A 23593-nucleotide genomic window follows, 5' to 3' on the forward strand; every position below is an offset into this window, starting at 1 on the left:
GAAATTCACCAGAACACAGAAAGAATCAAATCAACGCATGATCTATAAAGTCTTTAAGGCCCTTTTAGAATTCTTATCAGACATCCAGGAGGCTTTCAAACTACTTTTGGGATTCTTCAACACAATCAGTATACACTAGGTGAAGATGGATCTAGGAAAATTTCAAGTGTAATGAAATTAAATAAAAAAGCATGTTAGGACAAATTTGACTATTTATTTAGTCAATCCACCATGCATGAAGGAGTGCTACTAGTTAGAATGCAAGTGTGAGTTCAACCTACCAATGTCAGGATACAGAGGAAGAACGACCCATCCCAGAGGCCACAGATGGCCATAGTTAACACCTCTCGAAGACTTTATATAGATCGGGCAGATTAGCAAGCTGCAGGATGTTTCCGTCTTCTGTGAAATGTTTCGGAGGCAGAAGGTGTGAACGGAAGGCTTTATAGACGACATGCTCCACAGTCCACTTCCAGGGGTTTGGAGTAGAGCTGGGCACTTCACTCTGAAAGAGACATGTTAGATGTTCACATCCCAGTCTACACTGGTTTCCTGGCTGATGTGCACTGGGCCTGGAGAGTCTTGGTGGCTTATAATGGGCTGTGTGACCTAATGCTTGTGAAGTATCTTTTCTAGGCCAGCCTCTCAGGGATCCTACAGGCCTGAGCAGAGAGATGAGATGGAGGAAAAGAATCAGTCATGGCTCTCGTGATGCTTCCTCCCGTGGAAGCTGTTTCCATTCAGGGAGAGTGTGTTTACTGTAGCAGGATCTAACATAAAGTTTGGATGGCAGTAGTAGGAAGTACATTCCGTAATTACCACTAAATTTGGAGTCTCAATGTAGTTCTGTTTCCCAAAAAGCTCCACAGGTAAGAAAAGAAAAAAATAAATGAGGATTATTTTACTCCACCCTTCCCCTCCTACATCTAAGCCTTAGCTGCCTCACGTACAAGAAAATGTTCTTTCCCATCCATCCTTCCTCACCTTGAAGTCAGTGTTTCCAGTCAAACGGGATGCTCTCAGCACAGTTTGGTAAGTGTGCTATCTTGCCGCCTCCACTGGAATGAGATGGTTCCAGGGGCTTTGGCCAACACGACGTGGGACTGGATCTCCGCTCCACCACCCACAGGCTCTGGGAACCCTTGAGCACCCGCTGAAACTGTCCCTTAGTTTCCTCACCCATGAAGCTGGAGCAACAGCATGTCATCTCGGAGGAGGACCAAGAGCAATCACCGAGACAGTTATGTGTATAACGTGCCTACCCTTCCATTCTTACACTATAGGCAGGCCTCATTTTACTGCACTTTGCAGACTGTTGCGGTTTTTCTTTTTTTCTTTTCTTTTTAAACACAAATTGAATGTTTGTGGCAACCCTGCATTGAGCAAGCCTATTGGCTCCATTTTTCTAACAGCATTTTTTAATTTGGGTATATACACTGGCTTTTTAGAGACAGTGCTATACTGTACGCTTAACAGACTACAGTATATAGTATAAACATAACTTTTATATGCACTGGGAAACAAAAAAATTTGAGCAACTAGTTTTACTGCAGTGGTCTGAAACGGAACCAATAAAATCTCTGAGGTACTCCTGTATTTCAGTCCCCTCTCCCCCACCCAGCCAAACCCTCCGAAATAGTTGTGGATTGAAAGAGCACTGTCATCTGACACAGAAACATGAGGAACCCAGGCTGACTTTCCGTAAGAAGAGCTGGGGCCCTGACCCAAGTACAGCCGTGTCCCCCTGGCACAGCAGTGGTCAGAGGCAGAGTGAGGCACAAGCCAAAAGAGACTGGGGAGACTGGCCCAGAACCTGAAGGCTGGGGCTACACACTTCCAGGCTCACAATGGGAGATAACAGTCCACCCACTAGCCCTGAAACTTCCCATTTCTCACTGCGATGGCTTGTGTTTGTACATCTGACAGTGAGATCACTCTGGAGGTACCTTCTATATTTCAGAAGGAAATAAAACTCGTAAGAGCTGACCATTGTGTTTGAAGCTTATACGCAGCGGATCCTAGGAATTTAGAGAGGGCAAGATTGTGCGCCCAGTCCCGGGCACCAGTGCGCACCCTCATACCTGCTGGCCCGAGAGGGTCGACTCCTCAGACACATACTGCTTCCGGATGGAGTAAAACATCGCACATTCTTTACCGAGGCTTTCAAAACATTCCTTTTCGTCATCCCAGTTCACCTGCTCCAAAGAGAGAATTCAATACCTTAACATAGGTACGTGCTTTAAACACATTTCATTTCTAAATGGAGATAACAGACGACTTAAAAACTAAACGTGACTTTTTAGGCATTAAAGCTGTAAGTTGGAACTGCTGAGTATTGCTGGGGTGGGCAGGGATGAGAGGGGCCTTAGCCGTGCTACCCTTTTCCTCTTCATCATTACAGACGACAGCAGGGCCATGCGCCCTCCCCGCCCCCACCACACACACTCACACACCCACAGGACTGTCATCAGGACTGGCTCCATCACTTGCCTCAGTGGCCAGTCGGAGAATGAAGATAGGCAGACCCTCCAAGGGGGGCACGTAGTTGTCGATCAGAAGGGGTAATCCAACCAGGTTTCCTTCCTGCTTGTGGAAAAAGGCCAGGACAGGGGACAAGAAATCATGCCGTTACAGTTTAGTTTAAACAAATTCTCCCTGGTGTTTCCTACAGGTCTTGTCCTCAGACCTTCCGTTCTGGGCAACCAGGTGCTTGACCAGGCTGGGCACTGGGAGCAGCAGAACTAAGCACTTAGAGCTTTCTGTCCTGACATGTAGCAGAGCCACCTTCTCTTTGGATCTGCTCACCAACCAAAGAACACATCAAGGAAGGCCCCAGAAATCAAGGGGTAAGAGGAAGAAACCTCTTAGGAGAGCGAGTGGCAAAGCATCATCTCCTTCACTGGGGCCTGCAGGGACCGTGGGATTCAGCTCTCCCTCCTGCCTGGGTCCTGCACCCTGGGGACAGGAATGTGCACGAATGGATGATAAAAGTTGTGGAACCTAGAAATGCAAATAGGGAGTGAAGATGTCACAGAGGTCACAGGCTGCTTCTGAGAGGGGGCCCAGCCTTCTTGTCCTGATCCTGGACCAACTACAGAACTTGACTCTTATCTGAATAATACAATGGAGGTATAAAAATGACCGTCACCCACCTCATCAATCTCCAAAGAGAAGTAGTCTGCAAGCATCTCAGCCTTCTTTTTCAGAAACTCAACAATGTACTCGGCAAGTCCTTCTTTGGGACCATCTTCCTCTGTCCAGCCACTCTCAGGACTATCTAAGGCAAGCATGGCGAGGTCAAAGAGCGGTGCTGGCTCCTAGGAAGGATCAAAAACGTTAGGGGTGAGCATAACAGGGCATCCAAACGCAGCCTGAATTCCCACAAAACCATCTTCACAACAATAGCAGGTGAGAAGTGACAAATCTAACACTCATTCCGCAGTTCCCCCAAAGAAAACACCTGAAAATCCACAACAGAAGCTCATCCTCCTCCTCACCAATGGCCATTTCAACAGAGAAGGTGTGACCAACAAAAAGACCTGCTGAACAGGTGGGAAAGGTGAGGCCGTGAGGTGGCACTTTCCTTCTGTGTAGCTTTAAGGACCCCAATTTCATATTTCTAGAAAATCACAAGGCAGACACTAAGCAGATCATTCATTTCTTCCTACTGCCTTACCCATAACTAAAGCAAGGGGGAGGGAGAGTAAGTTAAATCGAATGGCATTTCAGGTAAATCATCTGATTAGATAGAAGACTGTAATCTATTGTGAAAAATAAGATGCCTAAATTTTCTTCCATTTCTCTCCTTCAGACATTGTAACTGTTGTCATACATTTTACATATTATAAACCCACAGTACACTGTTCTTAGTTTTTCATAACAACAGAGGAGTCAATTAACAAAAAGACCTAACAATCCTAAATGTTTATGCACTCAATAACAGAGCTTCAAAATATATGAAGGATAAAACAGAACTGTAAAGAGAAATAGACACGATTACATGGAGGCTTCAATATCCTTTCCCCAATAATTGACAGAACAAGTAGACAGAAAATCAGGATACAGAAGATTTGAGCATCACTATCAACTTGATACACCTGCCATTTATAGAATATTCTACTCAACAAGCCCATTTTCAAGTGCACATAAAGTATTTACCAATATAGACTATATTCTGGGCCATAAAACAAGTCTCAGTAAGTGTAAAAGGATTCCAATATGTTCTCTGCAAAAATGGAATTAAGGGGTTCCCTGGTGGTGCAGTGGTTGAGAATCTGCCTACCAACGCAGGGGACACGGGTTCGAGTCCTGGTCCGGGAAGATCCCACATGCCAAGGAGCAACTAAGCCCGTGCACCACAACTACTGAGGCTGCGCTCTAGAGCCCACAAGCCACAACTACTGAAGCCTGCGCACCTAGAGCCCGTGCTCCACAACAAGAAAAGCAACCGCAATGAGAAGCCCACGCACCACAACGAAGAGTAGCCCCTGCCTGCAGCAACTACAGAAAGCCCACATTCAGCAACGAAGACTCAATGCAGCCAAAAAATAAAATAAAATAAATAATTTTTTTAATGGAATTAAATTAGAAATCAATACCAGATCTCTGGAAAATCCCCAAGTCATTAGAAACTAAGTAATATACTTCTAAATAATGCGAGGGTCAAAGAAAAAATCAAAAGGGAATTTAGAAAGTATTCTGAACTGAATGAAAATGAAAACAACTTATCAAAATGTGTGGGAAGCTGCTAAAGCAGCACTTGGGAGAAATTTATAGTACTTAACACCTACACTAGAAAAGAAAGATCTCAAATCAGTGACCTCAGCTTCTGAAACAGAAAAACAAATTAAAATAAGTAGAGGAAAGGAAATATAAAGATCAGAGCAGGTAGCAATGAAATAGAAATCAGAAAATTAACAGAAAAATCAATGAAACAAAAAATCAGTTGAGATCAAACCCCCAGCCAGACTGATCAAGTTAAAAAGATATAAATTACCAATTTTAGGAATGACAGAGTACAGTACATCAGTACAGATCTACAGACATTAAAAGAATAAAAAATATTCTAAACAACTTTATGGCAATAAATTTGAAAACTTAGACAAATTCCTTGAAAGAAACCAAATACCAAGGCTCACTCAAGAAAAAGCTAACATGAATAGCTCTATATCTATGAAAGAAATTGAATTTTTAGTTAAAAATCTTCCTGTGAGGAAACCTCCAGGCCCAGATGGCTTCACTGATGAATTTTACCAAACATTTAAGGAATAAAACAATTCTACACAAACTCTTTTGGAATATGGAAAAGGAAAAAGTATTTCCCAACTCATTCTATGAGGCCAGCATTACCCCACACCAAAACCAGACAAAGACAATACAAGAAAACTACAAACCAATGTCATTCGTGAATGCAAATGTTAAGAGTTGTAAACAAGGGACTTCCCTGGTGGTCCAGTGGTTAGGACTCCGTGCTTTCACTGCCAGGGCCCGGGTTCAATCCCTGATTGGGGAACTAAGATCCCACAAGCCACGCAGCCCAGCCAAAAAAAAAAGTTGTAAGCGAAATTTTGACAAATCAATTCCAGTAATATATAAAAAGGATAATACATCATGTACAAGCAGGGTTCACCCCAGGAATGCAAGACCGGTTTAAAATATGAAAATCAATCAATGTAATTCACTATCTTAACAAACTGAAAAAAGGAAAACCATACAATTATCTGAACAGATACAGAGGAAGCATCTGAAAAAATTCAGCATCCATTCCTGAATAAAAACTCTAAGCAAACAAGGAATAGAAGGGAACTTCCTCAACCACCTAAGGGTCATCTACAAAAAACCTACCGACGGCAGAAAGCATACTTCATAGTCAAAAACTGAATGCTTCCCCCAAGATCAGGAATAAGAGAAGGATTTCCATTCTCACCACTACTGTTCAACCTTGTACTAAGCTTCTTGCCAGTGTAATCAAGCAAGAGAAAGTAAGAAAAGGCATCTAGATTGGAAAGGAAGGAATAAAACTGTCTTTACTCACAGATGCTATGATCATCTACATAGAAAATCTGCTGGAGTCAATAAAAAAGCTACTAGAACTACTAAGTGAGTTTAACTAGGTCGCAAGATATAAGATTAATGTACCAAAACACTTGTATTTCTAGATACTAGCAACAAACAATTGGCAATTTATAAAAATGTCACTTACAATAGTATCCAAAAAATATGAAATATTAAGGGATAAATTAACAAAAGATTTTCTCCCCAAATTGATCCATAGATTCAACACAATCCCAGTAAAAATTCCAGAGGGCTTTTTTGTAAAGTATGTCAAACGTAAAAAGAAAACATGAAACTACATAGATAGTATGATCTTTAACTCTAAATCAAAATTCGGCAATGACAAGGTCTTGAAAGAAATGGACTAAACTTGTTAGTTGGAATTGTGTTTGGGTCATGGGCTTTAAAGAATGTTTACTTCTATTTTTATCTCTTTCCAAGTTTTCTCAAGTAGATATGTATTAATTTCTATAATAATAATAATAAACATTTAAGTTGGCTACCAAATGACTGTTCTGCTTTGTATAAAACTATATGAAGATACCTCCATATGCAAATCATACAATAAACTATTCTAAGCATATTTAGAAAAATTTAATATACTACAAATAAGATAATAAGGCAGAGCTATTTTCAGAAATGACCAGTTGTTGAAGTTTCAGAAATGAGAACCAGGAAATAAACTTACCGATAACCTCAGAACACCAAAATTGGCAAAATCATAAATGAGAATCTGGTAGAACAGTTCTTCACTGAAAATAAAAATGAAGTGACTTTAAGGAAAAGCTGAATCCATGCTTCAGAGCCAAGCAGTAGGGACAAAATGGGAGACATAACCCGAGACGGGTAGGACAGAGATGTGCTGCCTCGTGGTGGCCTTTCTAACAGTCCTGGGATCTCCTGCTCCACCAGGGCTTTGGTGGCCGGCCTCTGCACACAGGTCAGCCCGCTAAGACCATCTGCCTTGTCATCACCCGTGCTCTATCCCCACCCCTCTGGTGCTGTAAAAGGTTCTAACACTCAGTAGTGATAAAGTTAAGAAGGAGTTTTTGTTTGCTCACCTTTTCCCCACTTGCAAAGAATCCTATAAATCACTTCTTTTACAACTCCCCATTTAAAAAAATATGGGCTGTATAGGGAGGGCAGGGATGTGACCCCAGTTTTAAATCCAATCAGTTGGATTTAAAGGGCTGAGAGTGGGCGATGCAGCGGACGTCCGCCAGAGCATCTCCCACAGCACCCTGCTGTACACAGCACACGCTGCAATGCTTCACCAGCACTAAGCCCTTAGCACCCAGTTCACAGCAGCCAACTTTTATTGAGCACCGGGCATCTACCAAACCCAGGCATCTCATGTAATTTTACCTTCACAAAACCCTGCAAGTTAAGTAGTAATAACCTAAATTTCTCATCTTACAGATGAGAAATCCGAGACGCAGATTAGGAAAGTGACTTGTCCATGGTCACATAAATGGTAAATGGTTGAGCCCAGATGTGAAACGACATGTGACTCTAAAGCCAGGGCCCTTTCCAACTATGTCATCCTGCGCTCCCCGGCTTTTCCTGCCTCTGCCTCCAGGACTACTCTTCTAGCAGCTCTGCTTTTTTCACGTTCACACCAATTTACCTAAGTTTGGTGGTGTTGAGAAGGTATAACTTGGTCTGATGCTGTGCCAAGGCCCACTGAGGATTCACACAGCCCACAAACGAGTGGTTACGCAGCACCTCCCGGAGAGCTGGAAAACAAGACACAGGTCAGTAACTGCACCCCACCAACACCTCTCTGCAGCCCAAAGCACCAGAACTAGAGACAACAAACAGGTACCTGAACGGAACCTCTTGCTGAAAGTACACACAAAGAAGGAATAAGATAGAACTAATCTTTCAAAATGCAACAAGGAATTGCCAAAAGATTTAGGAATACTCAAAGATCACAATCCAAGACAAAGCAGGAAGCCAGAGAAGTAACAAGAGCTCTGAAACCAGCTTTATCCAAAGACACTGGAGGAACTGCAGGTATCAAGAACGTCAGTTTTTGCAGGCTCTGAGGTGTAGAGAAAGAAAAGCAGAAGCCTAGGAATGGTGCAAAACGTGGACTGTAACAGGAGGCCGCTTCCCCTCTTTTGCAGCCAGGATTCACACTAAGCAGGCTGCTTGACAACTTAAAGTGGAGATTTTAGTTTAAGCTGATTCCAGGGCTGACTGTTCCTCCAGGTTCCTGATAGAATCAAATGCAAATTCTCTCTGGAGAAATTCATCTTCAACCCAGACTTCAAATAATTCCTCACAGATAAAGTACCAGGACTTAGTGGTCAAAAAGTTACAAAGTACACAAAGAAACTACACACCAAGAATTAGAATCCAGAAGAAATCAGAGTCACATCTGCCAAGTTTTAGAGACTGGAAATATCGGCAAAGAGGATAAAATAATAAGCATGTTCAGTATGCTTAAGAGATATTAAAACATTGAATAAGTGGCAGGAGACTATCAAAAGTGATCAAGGAAAGACAAATATGTGATATCATTTACATGTGGAATCTAAAAAATAATACAAATAAATTTATTTACAAAACAGAAACAGACTCACAGACATAGAAAACAAATTTATGGTTACCAAAGAGGAAAGCACTAAGGGGATTAATTAGGATTATGGGATTAACAGATATACACTACTATATATAAAATAAACAACAAGGACCTACTGCATACCACAGCAAACTATATTCAATATCTTGTAATAACCTAGAATGGAAAAGAATCTGAAAGAGAATATATGTGTGTGTGTGTGTGTGTGTGTGTGTGTGTGTGTGTGTGTGTGTAACTGAATGACTGCTGTACACCTGAAACTAACAATATTGTAAATCAACTATAGTGCAATTTAAAAAATAAATAGAAAAAGAAAACAGAAATAACACCAACCTTACATAAACTCTTTCAAAAAATAAAGGAAGAATAATTCCTACCTCACAAGGTTAGCATAACCCTAACACCAAACCTGAGAAGACATTGAAAAAAGGAAAACTTTAGACCAATATCCTTTACAGTCATAGATGCAAAAATCCTAAACAAAACATCAGCAAATTAAATCCAGCAATATATTAAAAAAAAAAAAAAGAAGAATACAATCAAGAAGAGATTAGCCCAGGAAAGCAAGGTGATTTAGCGTTTGGAAAATCTCACCATATTAACAGAATAAATGAGAAATACATGATCATTTTAGATATAGAAAGAGTATTAGACAACAACAATTTATAATTAAAAACTCTCAGCAAACTAGGAACAGAAAATAACTTCCTTAATCTGAAAAGGGCATCTATGAAAAACCTCCAGCTAACATCATGTTTAATGGTGAAATACTGAATGTGTTCTTTCCACAATGGAAAACAAGATAATTAACACCCATATGCTCACTCATCCTATTTGATGTTGTACTGGGGGTCCTAACCATTGTAGTGAGGCAAGGAAACAGCATAAAAATATGAAAGGAAGAAAGTAGAACTGTTGCTATCTGCACCTTTGGCAAGGTCATGTGATACAACGTCTTTTGTATTTTAATATGCTAACAGGTGGGGGTCAAAATACCATGGTAAACAATGGGGAAAATGATTTTATCCTGACTCAATCTTAATAATTAAAACCAAAGTTAATAAAAATAAGTTTATATTACAAATGATCAAGGAGATTTCAAAAAAAAACCAAATAAAATTTCAAAAAATTAGAAAATATAATAACTGAAATTAAAAATCAAGATAGACTGAACAGAGTGGACAAAGTTGGCAAGGTAATTAATGGTAAGGTAGATCTAAAAAAATTATCCAAAGTGCAGCACAGAGAGACAAAGAAATGGAAAATATGAAAGATAGATAGCTTATGCAATATGGAGAAGAACAAATATGTAAGTAAATCCCGGAAGGGGCGGGGGACAGGGAGAGACAGTAACTGGAGACTCTCAAGACAAAAGATCAGAGAATATCCCAGAAGTGATGAAAGACACCAAACCTCAGCTCCAGGAAGCCCAACAAAATCCACACCTGAGATAAGCAGGACACTAAAGAGATCTTAAAAGCTCTCAGAGAGAAAAGAGAGATTACCCACAAAGTAGTAAAATATAAGACTGACAGCTGAATTTTCAACAGCAACAACAGAAGCCAACGACTGATAAAATAACACCTTCAATGCACTGAGAAAAAAATAATTGCCAATCTGGAATTTTAAACCCAGCAAAGAAACTTACCAAAATAAAGATGGATTAGACGAAGCAAAACTCAGCTTGCCATCTCAGGCCCCACAGAAGGAGGTGCTTAGGGCAGACCATGAAAGGTCTGAGGAAAAGAATTATGAGCATAAAATATTGGCTAAACCCAAACAAACTGACAGTAACAACGTAAGATGGAACAATGAGATAGTCACATGGAAACTGTGACGATAACACCATATACCAAAAATTAATTCCAGGTGAACTAGAGATTTAAGTATAAGCATTTTAGGAGATAATATAAGAATATAGATTTAATTATCCCAGAGATAGAAAGAATTTCCTAAATAAGATTAAAAGGCCAATGTGTGGTAGAGGAGTGATCAAGATGGCGGAGTACTAGGACGTGAAGCTCACCTCCTCCCACAAATACATCAAAAATACATCTACATGTGAACAATTCTCACAGAATATCTACTGAACACTGGCCGAAGACCTCAGACCTCTGAGAGGGCAAGAAAATCTCCACGTAACCAAGTGGGGCAATAAATAAACAAACAAATAAATAAATAAATAAATAAGAAAGTGAGAAAGGAATCGGGACAGGACCTGCACCCCTGGGAGGGAGCTGTAAAAGAGGAAAGGTTCCTGTACCCTGGGAAGTCCTGTCACTGGTGGGGAGATCAACCAGGACAGAGGGGGAGCTTCAGAGCCTCAGAGAAGAACACAGCAACCAGTTTGCAGCAGTTAGAACAGAGAAAGACATGCACAGACAGTCAGTACCACAGCTCTGCACTTCCGAGCCTGAGACACCTGTCTGCCAATACAAGCGAGGGCTGGGTACGGAAGCTTGGGCTTCAGAGATCAGACCCAGAGAGAGGACTGGGATGGGCTGCACGGAAACAGCCTGAAGGGGCTGGAGCCTGGTACAACCACACCTGATGGTGTATGCAGAGGAACTCTGGGATGCCTTAGAGGCCAGGTGCCATTGTGTCAGTAGTGCGTGAGGGGAGGGGACGGGCGGGAACCACCATTACAGCCTTTCTACCCACACGAGCTCTAAGGCAGCAAGACACTGCCTACACGAGCTCCAGGAGCAGTCACGAGTCGCTGCTGCCCCCTGGACTTCAGGAGCAGTCTCGAGCTGCCCACTTTGCCCTCCCAGACTCCAGGAGCAGTCCCGAGCCACCTCCATTCTAATCATGTGCTCTGGGGGCACACGTGAGCTGCCACTGCCACTGAGAACTCCACGACCAGGCACCAGCCACAGCATCTGCACATCCACTATCAAGAGGTAACGGTCAGCACACACTAAGGAAAGAGGTGGCAGGCATCCAGACTAAAAACAGGCCTCACACCAAAAATCTTAAACCCACACAAGCTACACAGGGACACTTCCACATATAAATAGCCCTCCAAGACCACAGCAGATAATTGTTTCTCCTAAACTCATAGAGCAAGAGAACTATAAGTAAAATGAAGAAGCAGAGGAACCACTCCCAATTAAAAGACCAAGAGAATTCCCCTGAAATAACAAACAATGAAACAGACCTCTTCAGTCTAATAGACACTGAGTTCAAAAAGGAGATAATGAAAATACTGAAGGAATTTAGAAAGGCTATTGACAGAAATGCAGAGTACTGTAAAAAGGAACTAGAAGCTATAAAGAGGGACCAAGAAAAATCAGAAAACTCATTTGCTGAGATGAAAACTGAACCAAAGACAATGAATAGCAGAATAAATAATGCAGAAGAATGAATAAGTAACCAGGAAGATAGAATAATGGAAATGACCCAATCAGAACAGCAGACAGAAAGCCAAATGAAAAAAAAAAAAAAAAAATGAAAACAACATAAGAGACCTATGGGATAATATAAATTGTGCCAATGTATGCATAATAAGGATTCCAGAAGGGGAAGAAAGAGAAAAGGGGATCAAAACTGTATTTGAAGAAATTATGGCTGAAAACTTCCCAAACCTAAAGAAGGAAACAGATATCCAGGTACAGGAAGCACAGAGGATCCCAAACAAGGTAAACCCAAACAGACCTACACCAAGACATATTATAATAAAAATGGCAAAAGTTAAAGAGAGGATTCTAAAGGCAGCAAGAGAAAAACAAAGGAGGCAAGAGAACCCCCATAAGGCTATCAGCTGATTTCTCTACAGAAACACTGCAGGACAGAAGGGAGTGGCAAGGGATGGCAAGATACATCCAAAGTCCTAAAAGGGAAACATCTGCAACCTAGGATACTCTACCCAGCAAGATTATCATTTAGAATAGAAGAAGGGATAAAGAATTTCTCAGACAAGCAAAAACTAAAAGAATACAGCAATACTAAACCTATCCTAAAGGAAATATTGAAAGATTTTCTCTAAATAGAAAAGAATCCATAGGAAAGAAAAAATCACAATCACAAAGCAAATCACCTAAATAAGCCAGTACACAGATTTAAAAAAAAAAAAAAAATTCTATGAAACTAATAATAACCACAATGAAACAGCAAAAGAATGAACATGAAGATGTAAATAAGGACATCAAAATCATAAAATGTGGGGGAGAAAAGAAAATGCAGATTTTTTTTTCATTCCCTAGAATGTGTTTGAGCCTATATGACTACCAGTCTAAGACAAGTAGATATAGGAAGGGGTTAATATACTTGAAAAACGGTAACCACAAATCAAAAACATACAATAGATTCACAAAAACCAAAAAGAAGAGAACATAAGCATAATACAAAAGAAAATCATCAAACCACAAAAGGAAAAACAAAAAAGAAAGGGACAAAGAAGAAATATAAAATCAAAGGGAAAACAAAGTTTAAAATGGCAATAAATACATATCTATCAATAATTACCTTAAATGTCAATGGACTAAACACGTCAATCAAAAAACAGAGTGGCAGACTGGATAAAAAAGCAAGAGCCTACAATATGCTGCCTACAAAAGACCCACTTTAGAGGAAAGGACACACACAGATTGAAAGTGAGGAGATGGAAATAGGTATTTCATGCAAACAGAAATGAAAAGAAAGCAGGGGTTGTAATATTCATATCAGACAAGATAGACTTTAAAACAAAAGCCATGAAGAAAGATAAAGGAGGACACTATGTAATAATAAAAGAATTAATACAAGAAGAGGATTATTACATTCATATATGCACCTAATACAGGTCAACATATATGCAACTAATACAGGAGTACCCAAATACATAAGACAAATACTAAAAGACATAAAGGGAGAAATTGACAAGAATACAATAACAGTAGGAAACTTTAACATCCCACTCATATCAATGGACAGATATTCTGGACAGAAAATCAGTGAGGCAACAGAGATCCTAAATAATACAACAGAACAGTTAATTAGACTTAACTGATATTTTCAGGACATTACATCCAAGAAAAAAAAAAAAGAAATTCTTTCCAAGTGCATATGGAACATTCTCTAGGGCTGACCACATACTAGGGCACAAAACAAGCCTCAACAAATTTAAGGGTATAGAAATTGTCTCAAGCATCTTTTCTGACCACAACAGCATGAAACTAGAAATCAACCACAGAAATATGTGAAAAAAAACAATTACATGGAGACTAAACAACATGCTACTAAAAAAAACCCAGCAGGTCAATAATGAAATCAAAGAAAATTTAAAAATACCTTGAGACGAATGACAATATAAAAACACAACCATACAAAATCTATGGGATGCAGCAAAACCATTTCTCAGAGGGAAGTTCACAGCCATATAGACCTTCCTCAAAAAACAAGAAAAATCTCAAATAAACAATATAATATACCACTTAAAAGAATTAGAAAAAGAAGAACAAAACCTAGTCAGCAGAAGGAAGGAAATACTCAAGATCAGAGAGGAAATAAATAAAATAGAGATTAAAAAAACAATAGAAAAAATCAATAAAACCAAGAGCTGGTTCTTTAAAAGGTTAAACAGTATCGACAAACCTCTGGCCAGGCTCACCAAGAAGAAAAGAGAGAGAACCCAAATAAACAAGATAAGAAATGAAAAAGGAGACATAACAACCAACACCACAGAAGTACAAAAAACCATAAGGGAATACTATGAACATGCCAACAAATTCAACAACTTAGAAGAAATAGACAAGTTTCTAGAAACATACAGCCCACCAAAACTGAATCAAGAAGAAACAGATAATTTGAACAGACCAATCACTACTAACGAAAGTCCATGACCAGATGGCTTCACAGGCAAATTCTACCAAACCTACAAAGAAGAACTTATACTGATCCTTCTCAAACTCTTCCAAAAAATTGATGAGAACACTCCCAAAGACATTCTATGAAGCCACCATCACCCATGATACTAAAGCTAAAGACACCACCAAAAAAGAAAGTTAGAGGCCAATATCTTTGATGAATATAGATGTAAAAATTCTCAACAAAATATTAGCAAACCAAATCCAACAACACATAAAAAAGATCATACACCACAGTCAAGTGGGATTCATCCCAAGTTCACAAGAATGGTTCAACATTCACAAATCAATCAATGTGATACACCACAGAAACAAACGAAAAGACAAAAACCACATGATCATCTCAATAGATGCAGAGAAAGCATTTGACAAAATTCTACATCCATTCATGATAAAAAAACTCTTACGAAAGTGGGTATAGAGGAAACATATCTCAACATAATAAAAGCTATTTATGACAAATCCACAGCCCATACAATACTAAACAGTAAAAAGCTGAAAGACTTCTGGCTAAAATCTGGAAAAAGACAAGGATGCCCACTCTCGCCTCTTCTATTCAACATACTATTGCAAGACCTAGTCACTGCAATCAAATGAGAAAAAGAAATAAAAGATATCCAAATTGGAAGGGAAGAGGTAAAATTGTCATTACATGCAGATAACATGATTCTATATACAGAAAACCCTAAAGACTCCACACAAAAACTACTAAAACTGATAATTCAACAAGGTAGCAGGATACAAGATTAACACACAGAAATTGGTTGCATTTCTTTACACTAACAATGAAATATCAGAAAAAGAATGTAAAAAAACAATACCTTTCAAAATCACACCCCCAAAAATAAAATATTTAGGAATAAACCTGACCAAGGAGGTGAAAAACCTATACACTGAGAACTATAAAACATTAATAAAGGAAACTGAAGAAGATTCAAAGAAGTGGAAACATATCCCATGCTCTTGGATTGAAAGAATTAATATTGTTAAAATAGCCATACTTCCCACAACAATCTACAGATTTAATGCAATCCCTATCAAATTACCCATGATATTTTTCACAGAACTAAAAAAATAATCATAAAATTCATATGGAACCATAAAAGACCCAGAATTGCCAAAGCAATCCTGAAGAAAAAGAACAAAGCAGGAGGCATAACACTCCCAGACTTTAGACATACTACAAAGCAACAGTAATCAAAACAGCGTGGTATGGGACTTCCCTGGTGGTCCAGTGGTTAAGACTCTGCACTTCCAATGCAGGGGGCCCAGGTTTGATCCCTGGTCAGGGAATTAGATCCTGCTTGCCGCAACCAAGAGCCCACATGCCACAACTAAAGATCCCACATGTCGCAATGAAGATCCCACGTGCTGCAACAAACACCCAGTGCAGCCAAATAAATAAATAAATAAAAACAGAACAACAAAAAAACAGCATGGTATTGGGACAAAAACAGACATATGGATCAATGGATCAGAATAGAGAGCCCAGAAATAAACCCATACACCTACGGTCAATTAATCTTTGACAAAAAAAGCAAGCATATACTACAGGGAAAAGACAGTCTCTTCAGCAAGTGGTGCTGGGAAAATTGGACAGCTGCATGTAAATCAATGAAGTTAGAACACTCCCTCTCACCATACACAAAAATAAACTCAAAATGGCTTACAGGCTTAAACATTAAGACATGACACCATAAAACTCCTAGAAGAGCTCATAGGCAAAACACTCTGACATAAATCGTACCAATGTTTTCTTAGGTCAGTCTCCCAAGGCAATAGAGATAAAAACAAAAATAAACAAATGGGACCTAATCAAACTTACAAGTTTTTGCACAGCAAAGGAAACCATAAACAGAAGAAAGGTAAGCTACAAACAGGGAGAAAATATTTGCAAACAATGCAACCAAGACGCCTAATATCCAAAATATACAAACAGCTCATACAGTTCAATAACAAAAAAACTAAACAGAATTACTGTTGGAGATTAACCAAGATGGCGGAGTAGAAGGACGTGCTCTCACTCCCTCTTGCGAGAGCACCAGAATCACCACTGGCTGCTGGACAATCATTGACAGGAAGACCCTGGACTTCACCAAGGAGGATACCCCGCGTCCAAGGACAGAGGAGAAACCACAGTGAGACGGTAGGAGGGGCGCAATCAGAGTAAAATCAAATCCCATAACTGCTGGGTGGGTGACTCACAGACTGGCGAACACTTATACCACAGAATTCCACCCACTGGAGTGAAGGTTCTGAGCCCCACGTCAGGCTTCCCAACCTGGGGGTCCGGCAACGGGAGGAGGAATTCCTAGAGAATCAGACTTTGAAGCCTAGAGGGAATTGATTGCAGGACTTTGACAGGACTGGGGGAAACAGAGACCCCACTCTTGGAGGGCACACACAAAGTAATGTGTGCATCGGGACCCAGGGGAAGGAGCAGTGACCCTGGGGGGACTGAACCGGACCTACCTGCTGGTGTTGGGGGGTCTCCTGCAGAGGCGAGTGGTGGCTCTGTTTCACCGTGGGGATAAGGACACTGGCAGCAGAGGCTCTGGGAAGTTCTCCTTGGCGTGAGCCCTCCCAGAGTCTGCCATTGACCCCACCAAAGAGCACCGGTAGGCTCCAGTGTTGGGTTGCCTCAGGCAAAACAACCAACAGGGAGGGAACCCAGCCCCACCCATCAACAGTCAAGTGGATTAAGGTTTTACTGAGCTCTGACCGCCACAGCAACAGGGAGGGAACCCAGCCCCACCCATCAACAGTCAAGTGGATTAAGGTTTTACTGAGCTCTGACCGCCACAGCAACAGTCAGCTCTACCCACCACCAGAGCCTCCCATCAAGCCTCTTAGATAGCCTCAACCACCAGAGGGCAGACAACAGAAGCAAGAAAAACTACGATCCTGCAGCCTGTGGACCAAAAACCACAGTTACAGAAAGATAGAGAAGATGAAAAGGCAGAGGGCTATGCACCAGATGAAGGAACAAGAAAAAACCCCAGAAAAACAACTAAATGAAGTGGAGATAGGCAACCTTCCAGAAAAAGAATTCAGAATAATGATAGTGAAGATGATCCAGGACCTCGGAATAAGAATGGAGGCAAAGATTGAGAAGATGCAAGAAATGATTAACAAAGACCTAGAAGAATTAAAGAACAAACAAACAGAGATCACCAATACAATAACTGAAATGAAAACTACACTAGAAGGAATCAATAGCAGAATAACTGAGGCAGAAGAACGGATAAGTGACCTGGAAGACAGAATGGTGGAATTCACTGCTGCAGAACAGACTAAAGAAAAAAGAATGAAAAGAAATGAAGACAGCCTAAGAGACCTCTGGGACAACATTAAACGCAACAACATTCGCATTATAGGGGTCCCAGAAGGAGAAGAGAGAGAGAAAGGACCAGAGAAATATTTGAAGAGATTATAGTCGAAAACTTCCCTAACATGGGAAAGGAAATAGCCACCCAAGTCCAGGAAGCGCAGAGAGTCCCATACAGAATAAACCCAAGGAGAAACACGCCAAGACACATAGTAATCAAAGTGGCAAAAATTAAAGACAAAGAAAAATTATTGAAAGCAGCAAGGGAAAAACGACAAATAACATACAAAGGAACTCCCATAAGGTTAACAGCTGATTTCTCAGCAGAAACTCTGCAAGCCAGAAGGGAGTGGCATGATATACTTAAAGTGATGAAAGGGAAGAACCTACAACCAAGATTACTCTACCCGGCAAGGATCTCATTTAGATTTGATGGAGAAATCAAAAGCTTTGCAGACAAGCAAAAGCTAAGAGAATTCAGCACCACCAAACCAGCTCTACAACAAACGCTAAAGGAACTTCTCTAAGTGGGAAACACAAGAGAAGAAAAGGACCTACAAAGACAAACCCAAAACAATTAAGAAAATGGTCATAGGAACATACATATCGATAATTACCTTAAACGTGAATGGATTAAATGCCCCAACCAAAAGACATAGACTGGCTGAATGGATACAAAAACAAGACCCATATATATGCTGTCTACAAGAGACCCACTTTAGACCTAGGGACACATACAGACTGAAAGTGAGGGGATGGAAAAAGATATTCCATGCAAATGGAAATCAAAAGAAAGCTGGAGTAGCTATACTCATATCAGATAAAATAGACTTTAAAATAAAGAATGTTACAAGAGACAAGGAAGGACACTACATAATGATCCAGGGATCAATCCAAGAAGAAGATATAACAATTATAAATATATATGCACCCAACACAGGAGCACCTCAATACATAAGGCAACTGCTAACAGCTATAAAAGAGGAAATCGACAGTAACACAATAATAGTGGGGGACTTTAACACCTCACTTACACCAATGGACAGATCATCCAAAATGAAAATAAATAAGGAAACAGAAGCTTTAAATGACACAATAGACCAGATAGATTTAATTGATATATATAGGACATTCCATCCAAAAACAGCAGATTACACGTTCTTCTCAAGTGCGCACGGAACATTCTCCAGGATAGATCACATCTTGGGTCACAAATCAAGCCTCAGTAAATTTAAGAAAATTGAAATCATATCAAGCATCTTTTCTGACCACAACGCTATGAGATTAGAAATGAATTACAGGGAAAAAAACGTAAAAAGGACAAACACATGGAGGCTAAACAATACGTTACTAAATAACCAAGAGATCACTGAAGAAATCAAAGAGGAAATCAAAAAATACCTAGAGACAAATGACAATGAAAACACGACGACCCAAAACCTATGGGATGCAGCAAAAGCGGTTCTAAGAGGGAAGTTTATAGCTATACAAGCCTACCTAAAGAAACAAGAAAAATCTCAAGTAAACAATCTAACCTTACACCTAAAGAAACTAGAGAAAGAAGAACAAACAAAACCCAAAGTTAGCAGAAGGAAAGAAATCATAAAGATCAGAGCAGAAATAAATGAAATAGAAACAAAGAAAACAATAGCAAAGATCAATAAAACTAAAAGCTGGTTCTTTGAGAAGATAAACAAAATTGATAAGCCATTAGCCAGACTCATCAAGAAAAAGAGGGAGAGGACTCAAATCAATAAAATCAGAAATGAAAAAGGAGAAGTTACAACAGACACCACAGAAATACAAAGCATCCTAAGAGACTACTACAAGCAACTTTATGCCAATAAAATGGACAACCTGGAAGAAATGGACAAATTCTTAGAAAGGTATAACCTTCCCAGACTGAATCAGGAAGAAACAGAAAATATGAACAGACCAATCACAAGTAATGAAATTGAAACTGTGATTAAAAATCTTCCAACAAACAAAAGTCCAGGACCAGATGGCTTCACAGGTGAATTCTATCAAACATTTAGAGAAGAGCTAACACCCATCCTTCTCAAACTCTTCCAAAAAATTGCAGAGGAAGGAACACTCCCAAACTCATTCTATGAGGCCACCATCACCCTGATACCAAAACCAGACAAAGACACTACAAAAAAAGAAAATTACAGACCAATATCACTGATGAATATAGATGCAAAAATCCTCAACAAAATACTAGCAAACAGAATCCAGCAACACATTAAAAGGATCATACACCACGATCAAGTGGGATTTATCCCAGGGATGCAAGGATTCTTCAATATACGCAAATCAATCAATGTGATACACCATATTAACAAATTGAAGAATAAAAACCATATGATCATCTCAATAGATGCAGAAAAAGCTTTTGACAAAATTCAACACCCATTTCTGATAAAAACTCTCCAGAAAGTGGGCATAGAGGGAACCTACCTCAACATAATAAAGGCCATATATGACAAACCCACAGCAAACATCATTCTCAATGGTGAAAAACTGAAAGCATTTCCTCTAAGATCAGGAACGAGACAAGGATGTCCACTCTCACCACTATTATTCAACATAGTTCTGGAAGTCCTAGCTACGGCAATCAGAGAAGAAAAAGAAATAAAAGGAATACAAATTGGAAAAGAAGAAGTAAAACTGTCACTGTTTGCGGATGACATGATACTATACATAGAGAATCCTAAAACTGCCACCAGAAAACTGCTAGAGCTGATTAATGAATATGGTAAAGTTGCAGGATACAAAATTAATGCACAGAAATCTCTTGCATTCCTATACACTAATGATGAAAAATCTGAAAGAGAAATTATGGAAACACTCCCATTTACCATTGCAACAAAAAGAATAAAATACCTAGGAATAAACCTACCTAGGGAGACGAAAGACCTGTATGCAGAAAACTATAAGACACTGATGAAAGAAATTAAAGATGATACCAACAGATGGAGAGATATACCATGTTCTTGGATTGGAAGAATCAACATTGTGAAAATGAGTATACTACCCAAAGCAATCTACAGATTCAATGCAATCCCTATCAAATTACCAATGGCATTTTTTACGGAGCTAGAACAAATCATCTTAAAATTTGTATGGAGACACAAAAGACCCCGAATAGCCAAAGCAGTCTTGAGGGAAAAAAATGGAGCTGGAGGAATCAGACTCCCAGACTTCAGACTATACTACAAAGCTACAGTAATCAAGACAGTATGGTACTGGCACAAAAACAGAAACATAGATCAATGGAACAAGATAGAAAGCCCAGAGATTAACCCACGCACCTATGGTCAACTAATCTATGACAAAGGAGGCAAAGATATACAATGGAGAAAAGACAGTCTCTTCAATAAGTGGTGCTGGGAAAACTGGACAGCTACATGTAAAAGAATGAAATTAGAATACTCCCTAACACCATACACAAAAATAAACTCAAAATGGATTAGAGACCTAAATATAAGACTGGACACTATAAAACTCTTAGAGGAAAACATAGGAAGAACACTCTTTGACATAAATCACAGCAAGATCTTTTTTGATCCACCTCCTAGAGTAATGGAAATAAAAACAAAAATAAACAAATGGGACCTAATGAAACTTCAAAGCTTTTGCACAGCAAAGGAAACCATAAACAAGACGAAAAGACAACCCTCAGAATGGGAGAAAATATTTGCAAATGAATCAACGGACAAAGGATTAATCTCCAAAATATATAAACAGCTCATTCAGCTCAATATCAAAGAAACAAACACCCCAATCCAAAAATGGGCAGAAGACCTAAATAGACATTTCTCCAAAGAAGACATACAGATGGCCACGAAGCACATGAAAAGATGCTCAACATCACTAATTATTAGAGAAATGCAAATCAAAACTACAATGAGGTATCACCTCACTCCTGTTAGAATGGGCATCATCAGAAAATCTACAAACAACAAATGCTGGAGAGGGTGTGGAGAAAAGGGAACCCTCTTGCACTGTTGGTGGGAATGTAAATTGATACAGCCACTATGGAGAGCAGTATGGAGGTTCCTTAAAAAACTAAAAATAGAATTACCATATGACCCAGCAATCCCACTACTGGGCATATACCCAGAGAAAACCGTAATTCAAAAAGACACATGCACCCGAATGTTCATTGCAGCACTATTTACAATAGCCAGGTCATGGAAGCAACCTAAATGCCCATCAACAGACGAATGGATAAAGAAGTTGTGGTACATATATACAATGGAATATTACTCAGCCATAAAAAGGAACGAAATTGAGTCATTTGTTGAGACATGGATGGATCTAGAGACTGTCATACAGAGTGAAGTAAGTCAGAAAGAGAAAAACAAATATCGTATATTAATGCATGTATGCGGAACCTAGAAAAATGGTACAGATGAGCCAGTTTGCAGGGCAGAAGTTGAGACACAAATGTAGAGAATGGTCATATGGACACCAAGGGGGGAAAACTGCGGTGAGGTGGGGATGGTGGTGTGCTGGATTGGGCAATTGGGATTGACATGTATACACTGATGTGTATGAAACTGATGCCTAATAAGAACCTGCAGTATAAAAAAACAAACAAAACAACTAATACTAAACTTTCATTGGGTTATTTGTATGGAAATATGTTAATATAAATGTTTCAGACATTACATGAAATTTCTAAAAATCTTATATTTGTATTTGTATGGAAATATGTATGGAAATATGTTAATATAAATGTTTCAGACATTACATGAAATTTCTAAAAATCTTATATTTGTATTTGTATGGAAATATGTATGGAAATATGTTAATATAAATGTTTCAGACATTACATGAAATTTCTAAAAATCTTATATGTTCTGGTATAATGTTATAAGTAATAATCCTAGTTATTACTTTAAAATGTATATCTCAGAAATAACTAATTTTCTTGTCAACTGCATTATTATGAACTTTCATCAAATCTTTAACCGTGGTCATTTTTAAGTCTTTGTCATTTACAGACAGTCCTGGGTGTACTCTGATGATTTTGCAAATATGTTCCTATAAAAGGGTTTCATCTTCAAGAAATTCATGGAAAAGACTCTGACAAGTACAGGTTTCTGGTAACTGACTGTACTGCTGAACTGAATGAATAAGCATTTTCAGAACTCTAATGAAAAACTGATGAACTCATAAAAGTGCTAACAAAAGATCAAGATGAAAAAAAAATTAATTACATGGGACTGAGTGAACTGATGAGGATGAGTATAATTTTTGTGACTTTCTGTCTGAATTTAAAAAAAAAAAAAAATCCCACAAGGACTCAGAGGCAAAGAATATACAAATCAATTTTCACTGCAAAGTAAAGGAGCTGTTACAGTGGAGGATTACTGGACTGAATGTCAATATTATGACATAGTATGAGTGTGTTTCATGTTTGGTAATTGCAATCATTGTTGCTTTTGTTGTGGTCATCCATGTACAATGCTTGGTGTCAGTCTATTTATGTCTTGTAAAAATAAAATACAGTGTGTGTGTGTGTGAATAAAAAAAAAAAAAAAAAAAAACTAAACAACCCAATCAAAAAATGGGCAGAAAACCTAAATAGACATTTTGCCAAAGAAGACATATATTTAGGTCTTTAACCCATTTTGAGTAAGACTGGATACTATAAAACTCTTAGAGGAAAACATAGGCAGAACACTCTGACATAAATCGCAGCAATATCTTTTTTGATACATCTTCTAGAGTAATGGAAATAAAAACAAAAATAAACAAGTGGGACCT

At 39.1% G+C, this 23593-nt stretch overlaps 1 protein-coding gene and 1 non-coding gene across 2 annotated transcripts in view; one reads left to right on the top strand and one right to left on the bottom strand.

The window, feature by feature from the left end:
• Positions 1 to 194: 194 nt before the first annotated feature.
• The window catches only part of MLH1 (mutL homolog 1), a 55859-nt gene continuing 32460 nt past the window's right edge, over positions 195 to 23593 (bottom strand). The window contains exons 14-19 of the mRNA XM_036868603.1: positions 7682 to 7790; positions 6743 to 6806; positions 3153 to 3317; positions 2491 to 2583; positions 2082 to 2195; positions 195 to 505 (exon numbers count right to left, since the gene is read on the bottom strand). Coding sequence (XP_036724498.1) covers positions 338 to 505; positions 2082 to 2195; positions 2491 to 2583; positions 3153 to 3317; positions 6743 to 6806; positions 7682 to 7790 — 713 coding nt within the window. The 3' untranslated portion in view covers positions 195 to 337. The remainder of the gene's footprint in view (positions 506 to 2081; positions 2196 to 2490; positions 2584 to 3152; positions 3318 to 6742; positions 6807 to 7681; positions 7791 to 23593) is intronic.
• On the top strand, positions 15708 to 15780 carry TRNAG-UCC. The gene has a single exon. It is a non-coding gene; the product is annotated as a tRNA-Gly (tRNA).

The sequence above is a fragment of the Balaenoptera musculus genome, chromosome 11 (assembly GCF_009873245.2).
Source record: "Balaenoptera musculus isolate JJ_BM4_2016_0621 chromosome 11, mBalMus1.pri.v3, whole genome shotgun sequence".
NCBI classification, from domain to species: Eukaryota; Metazoa; Chordata; class Mammalia; order Artiodactyla; family Balaenopteridae; genus Balaenoptera; species Balaenoptera musculus.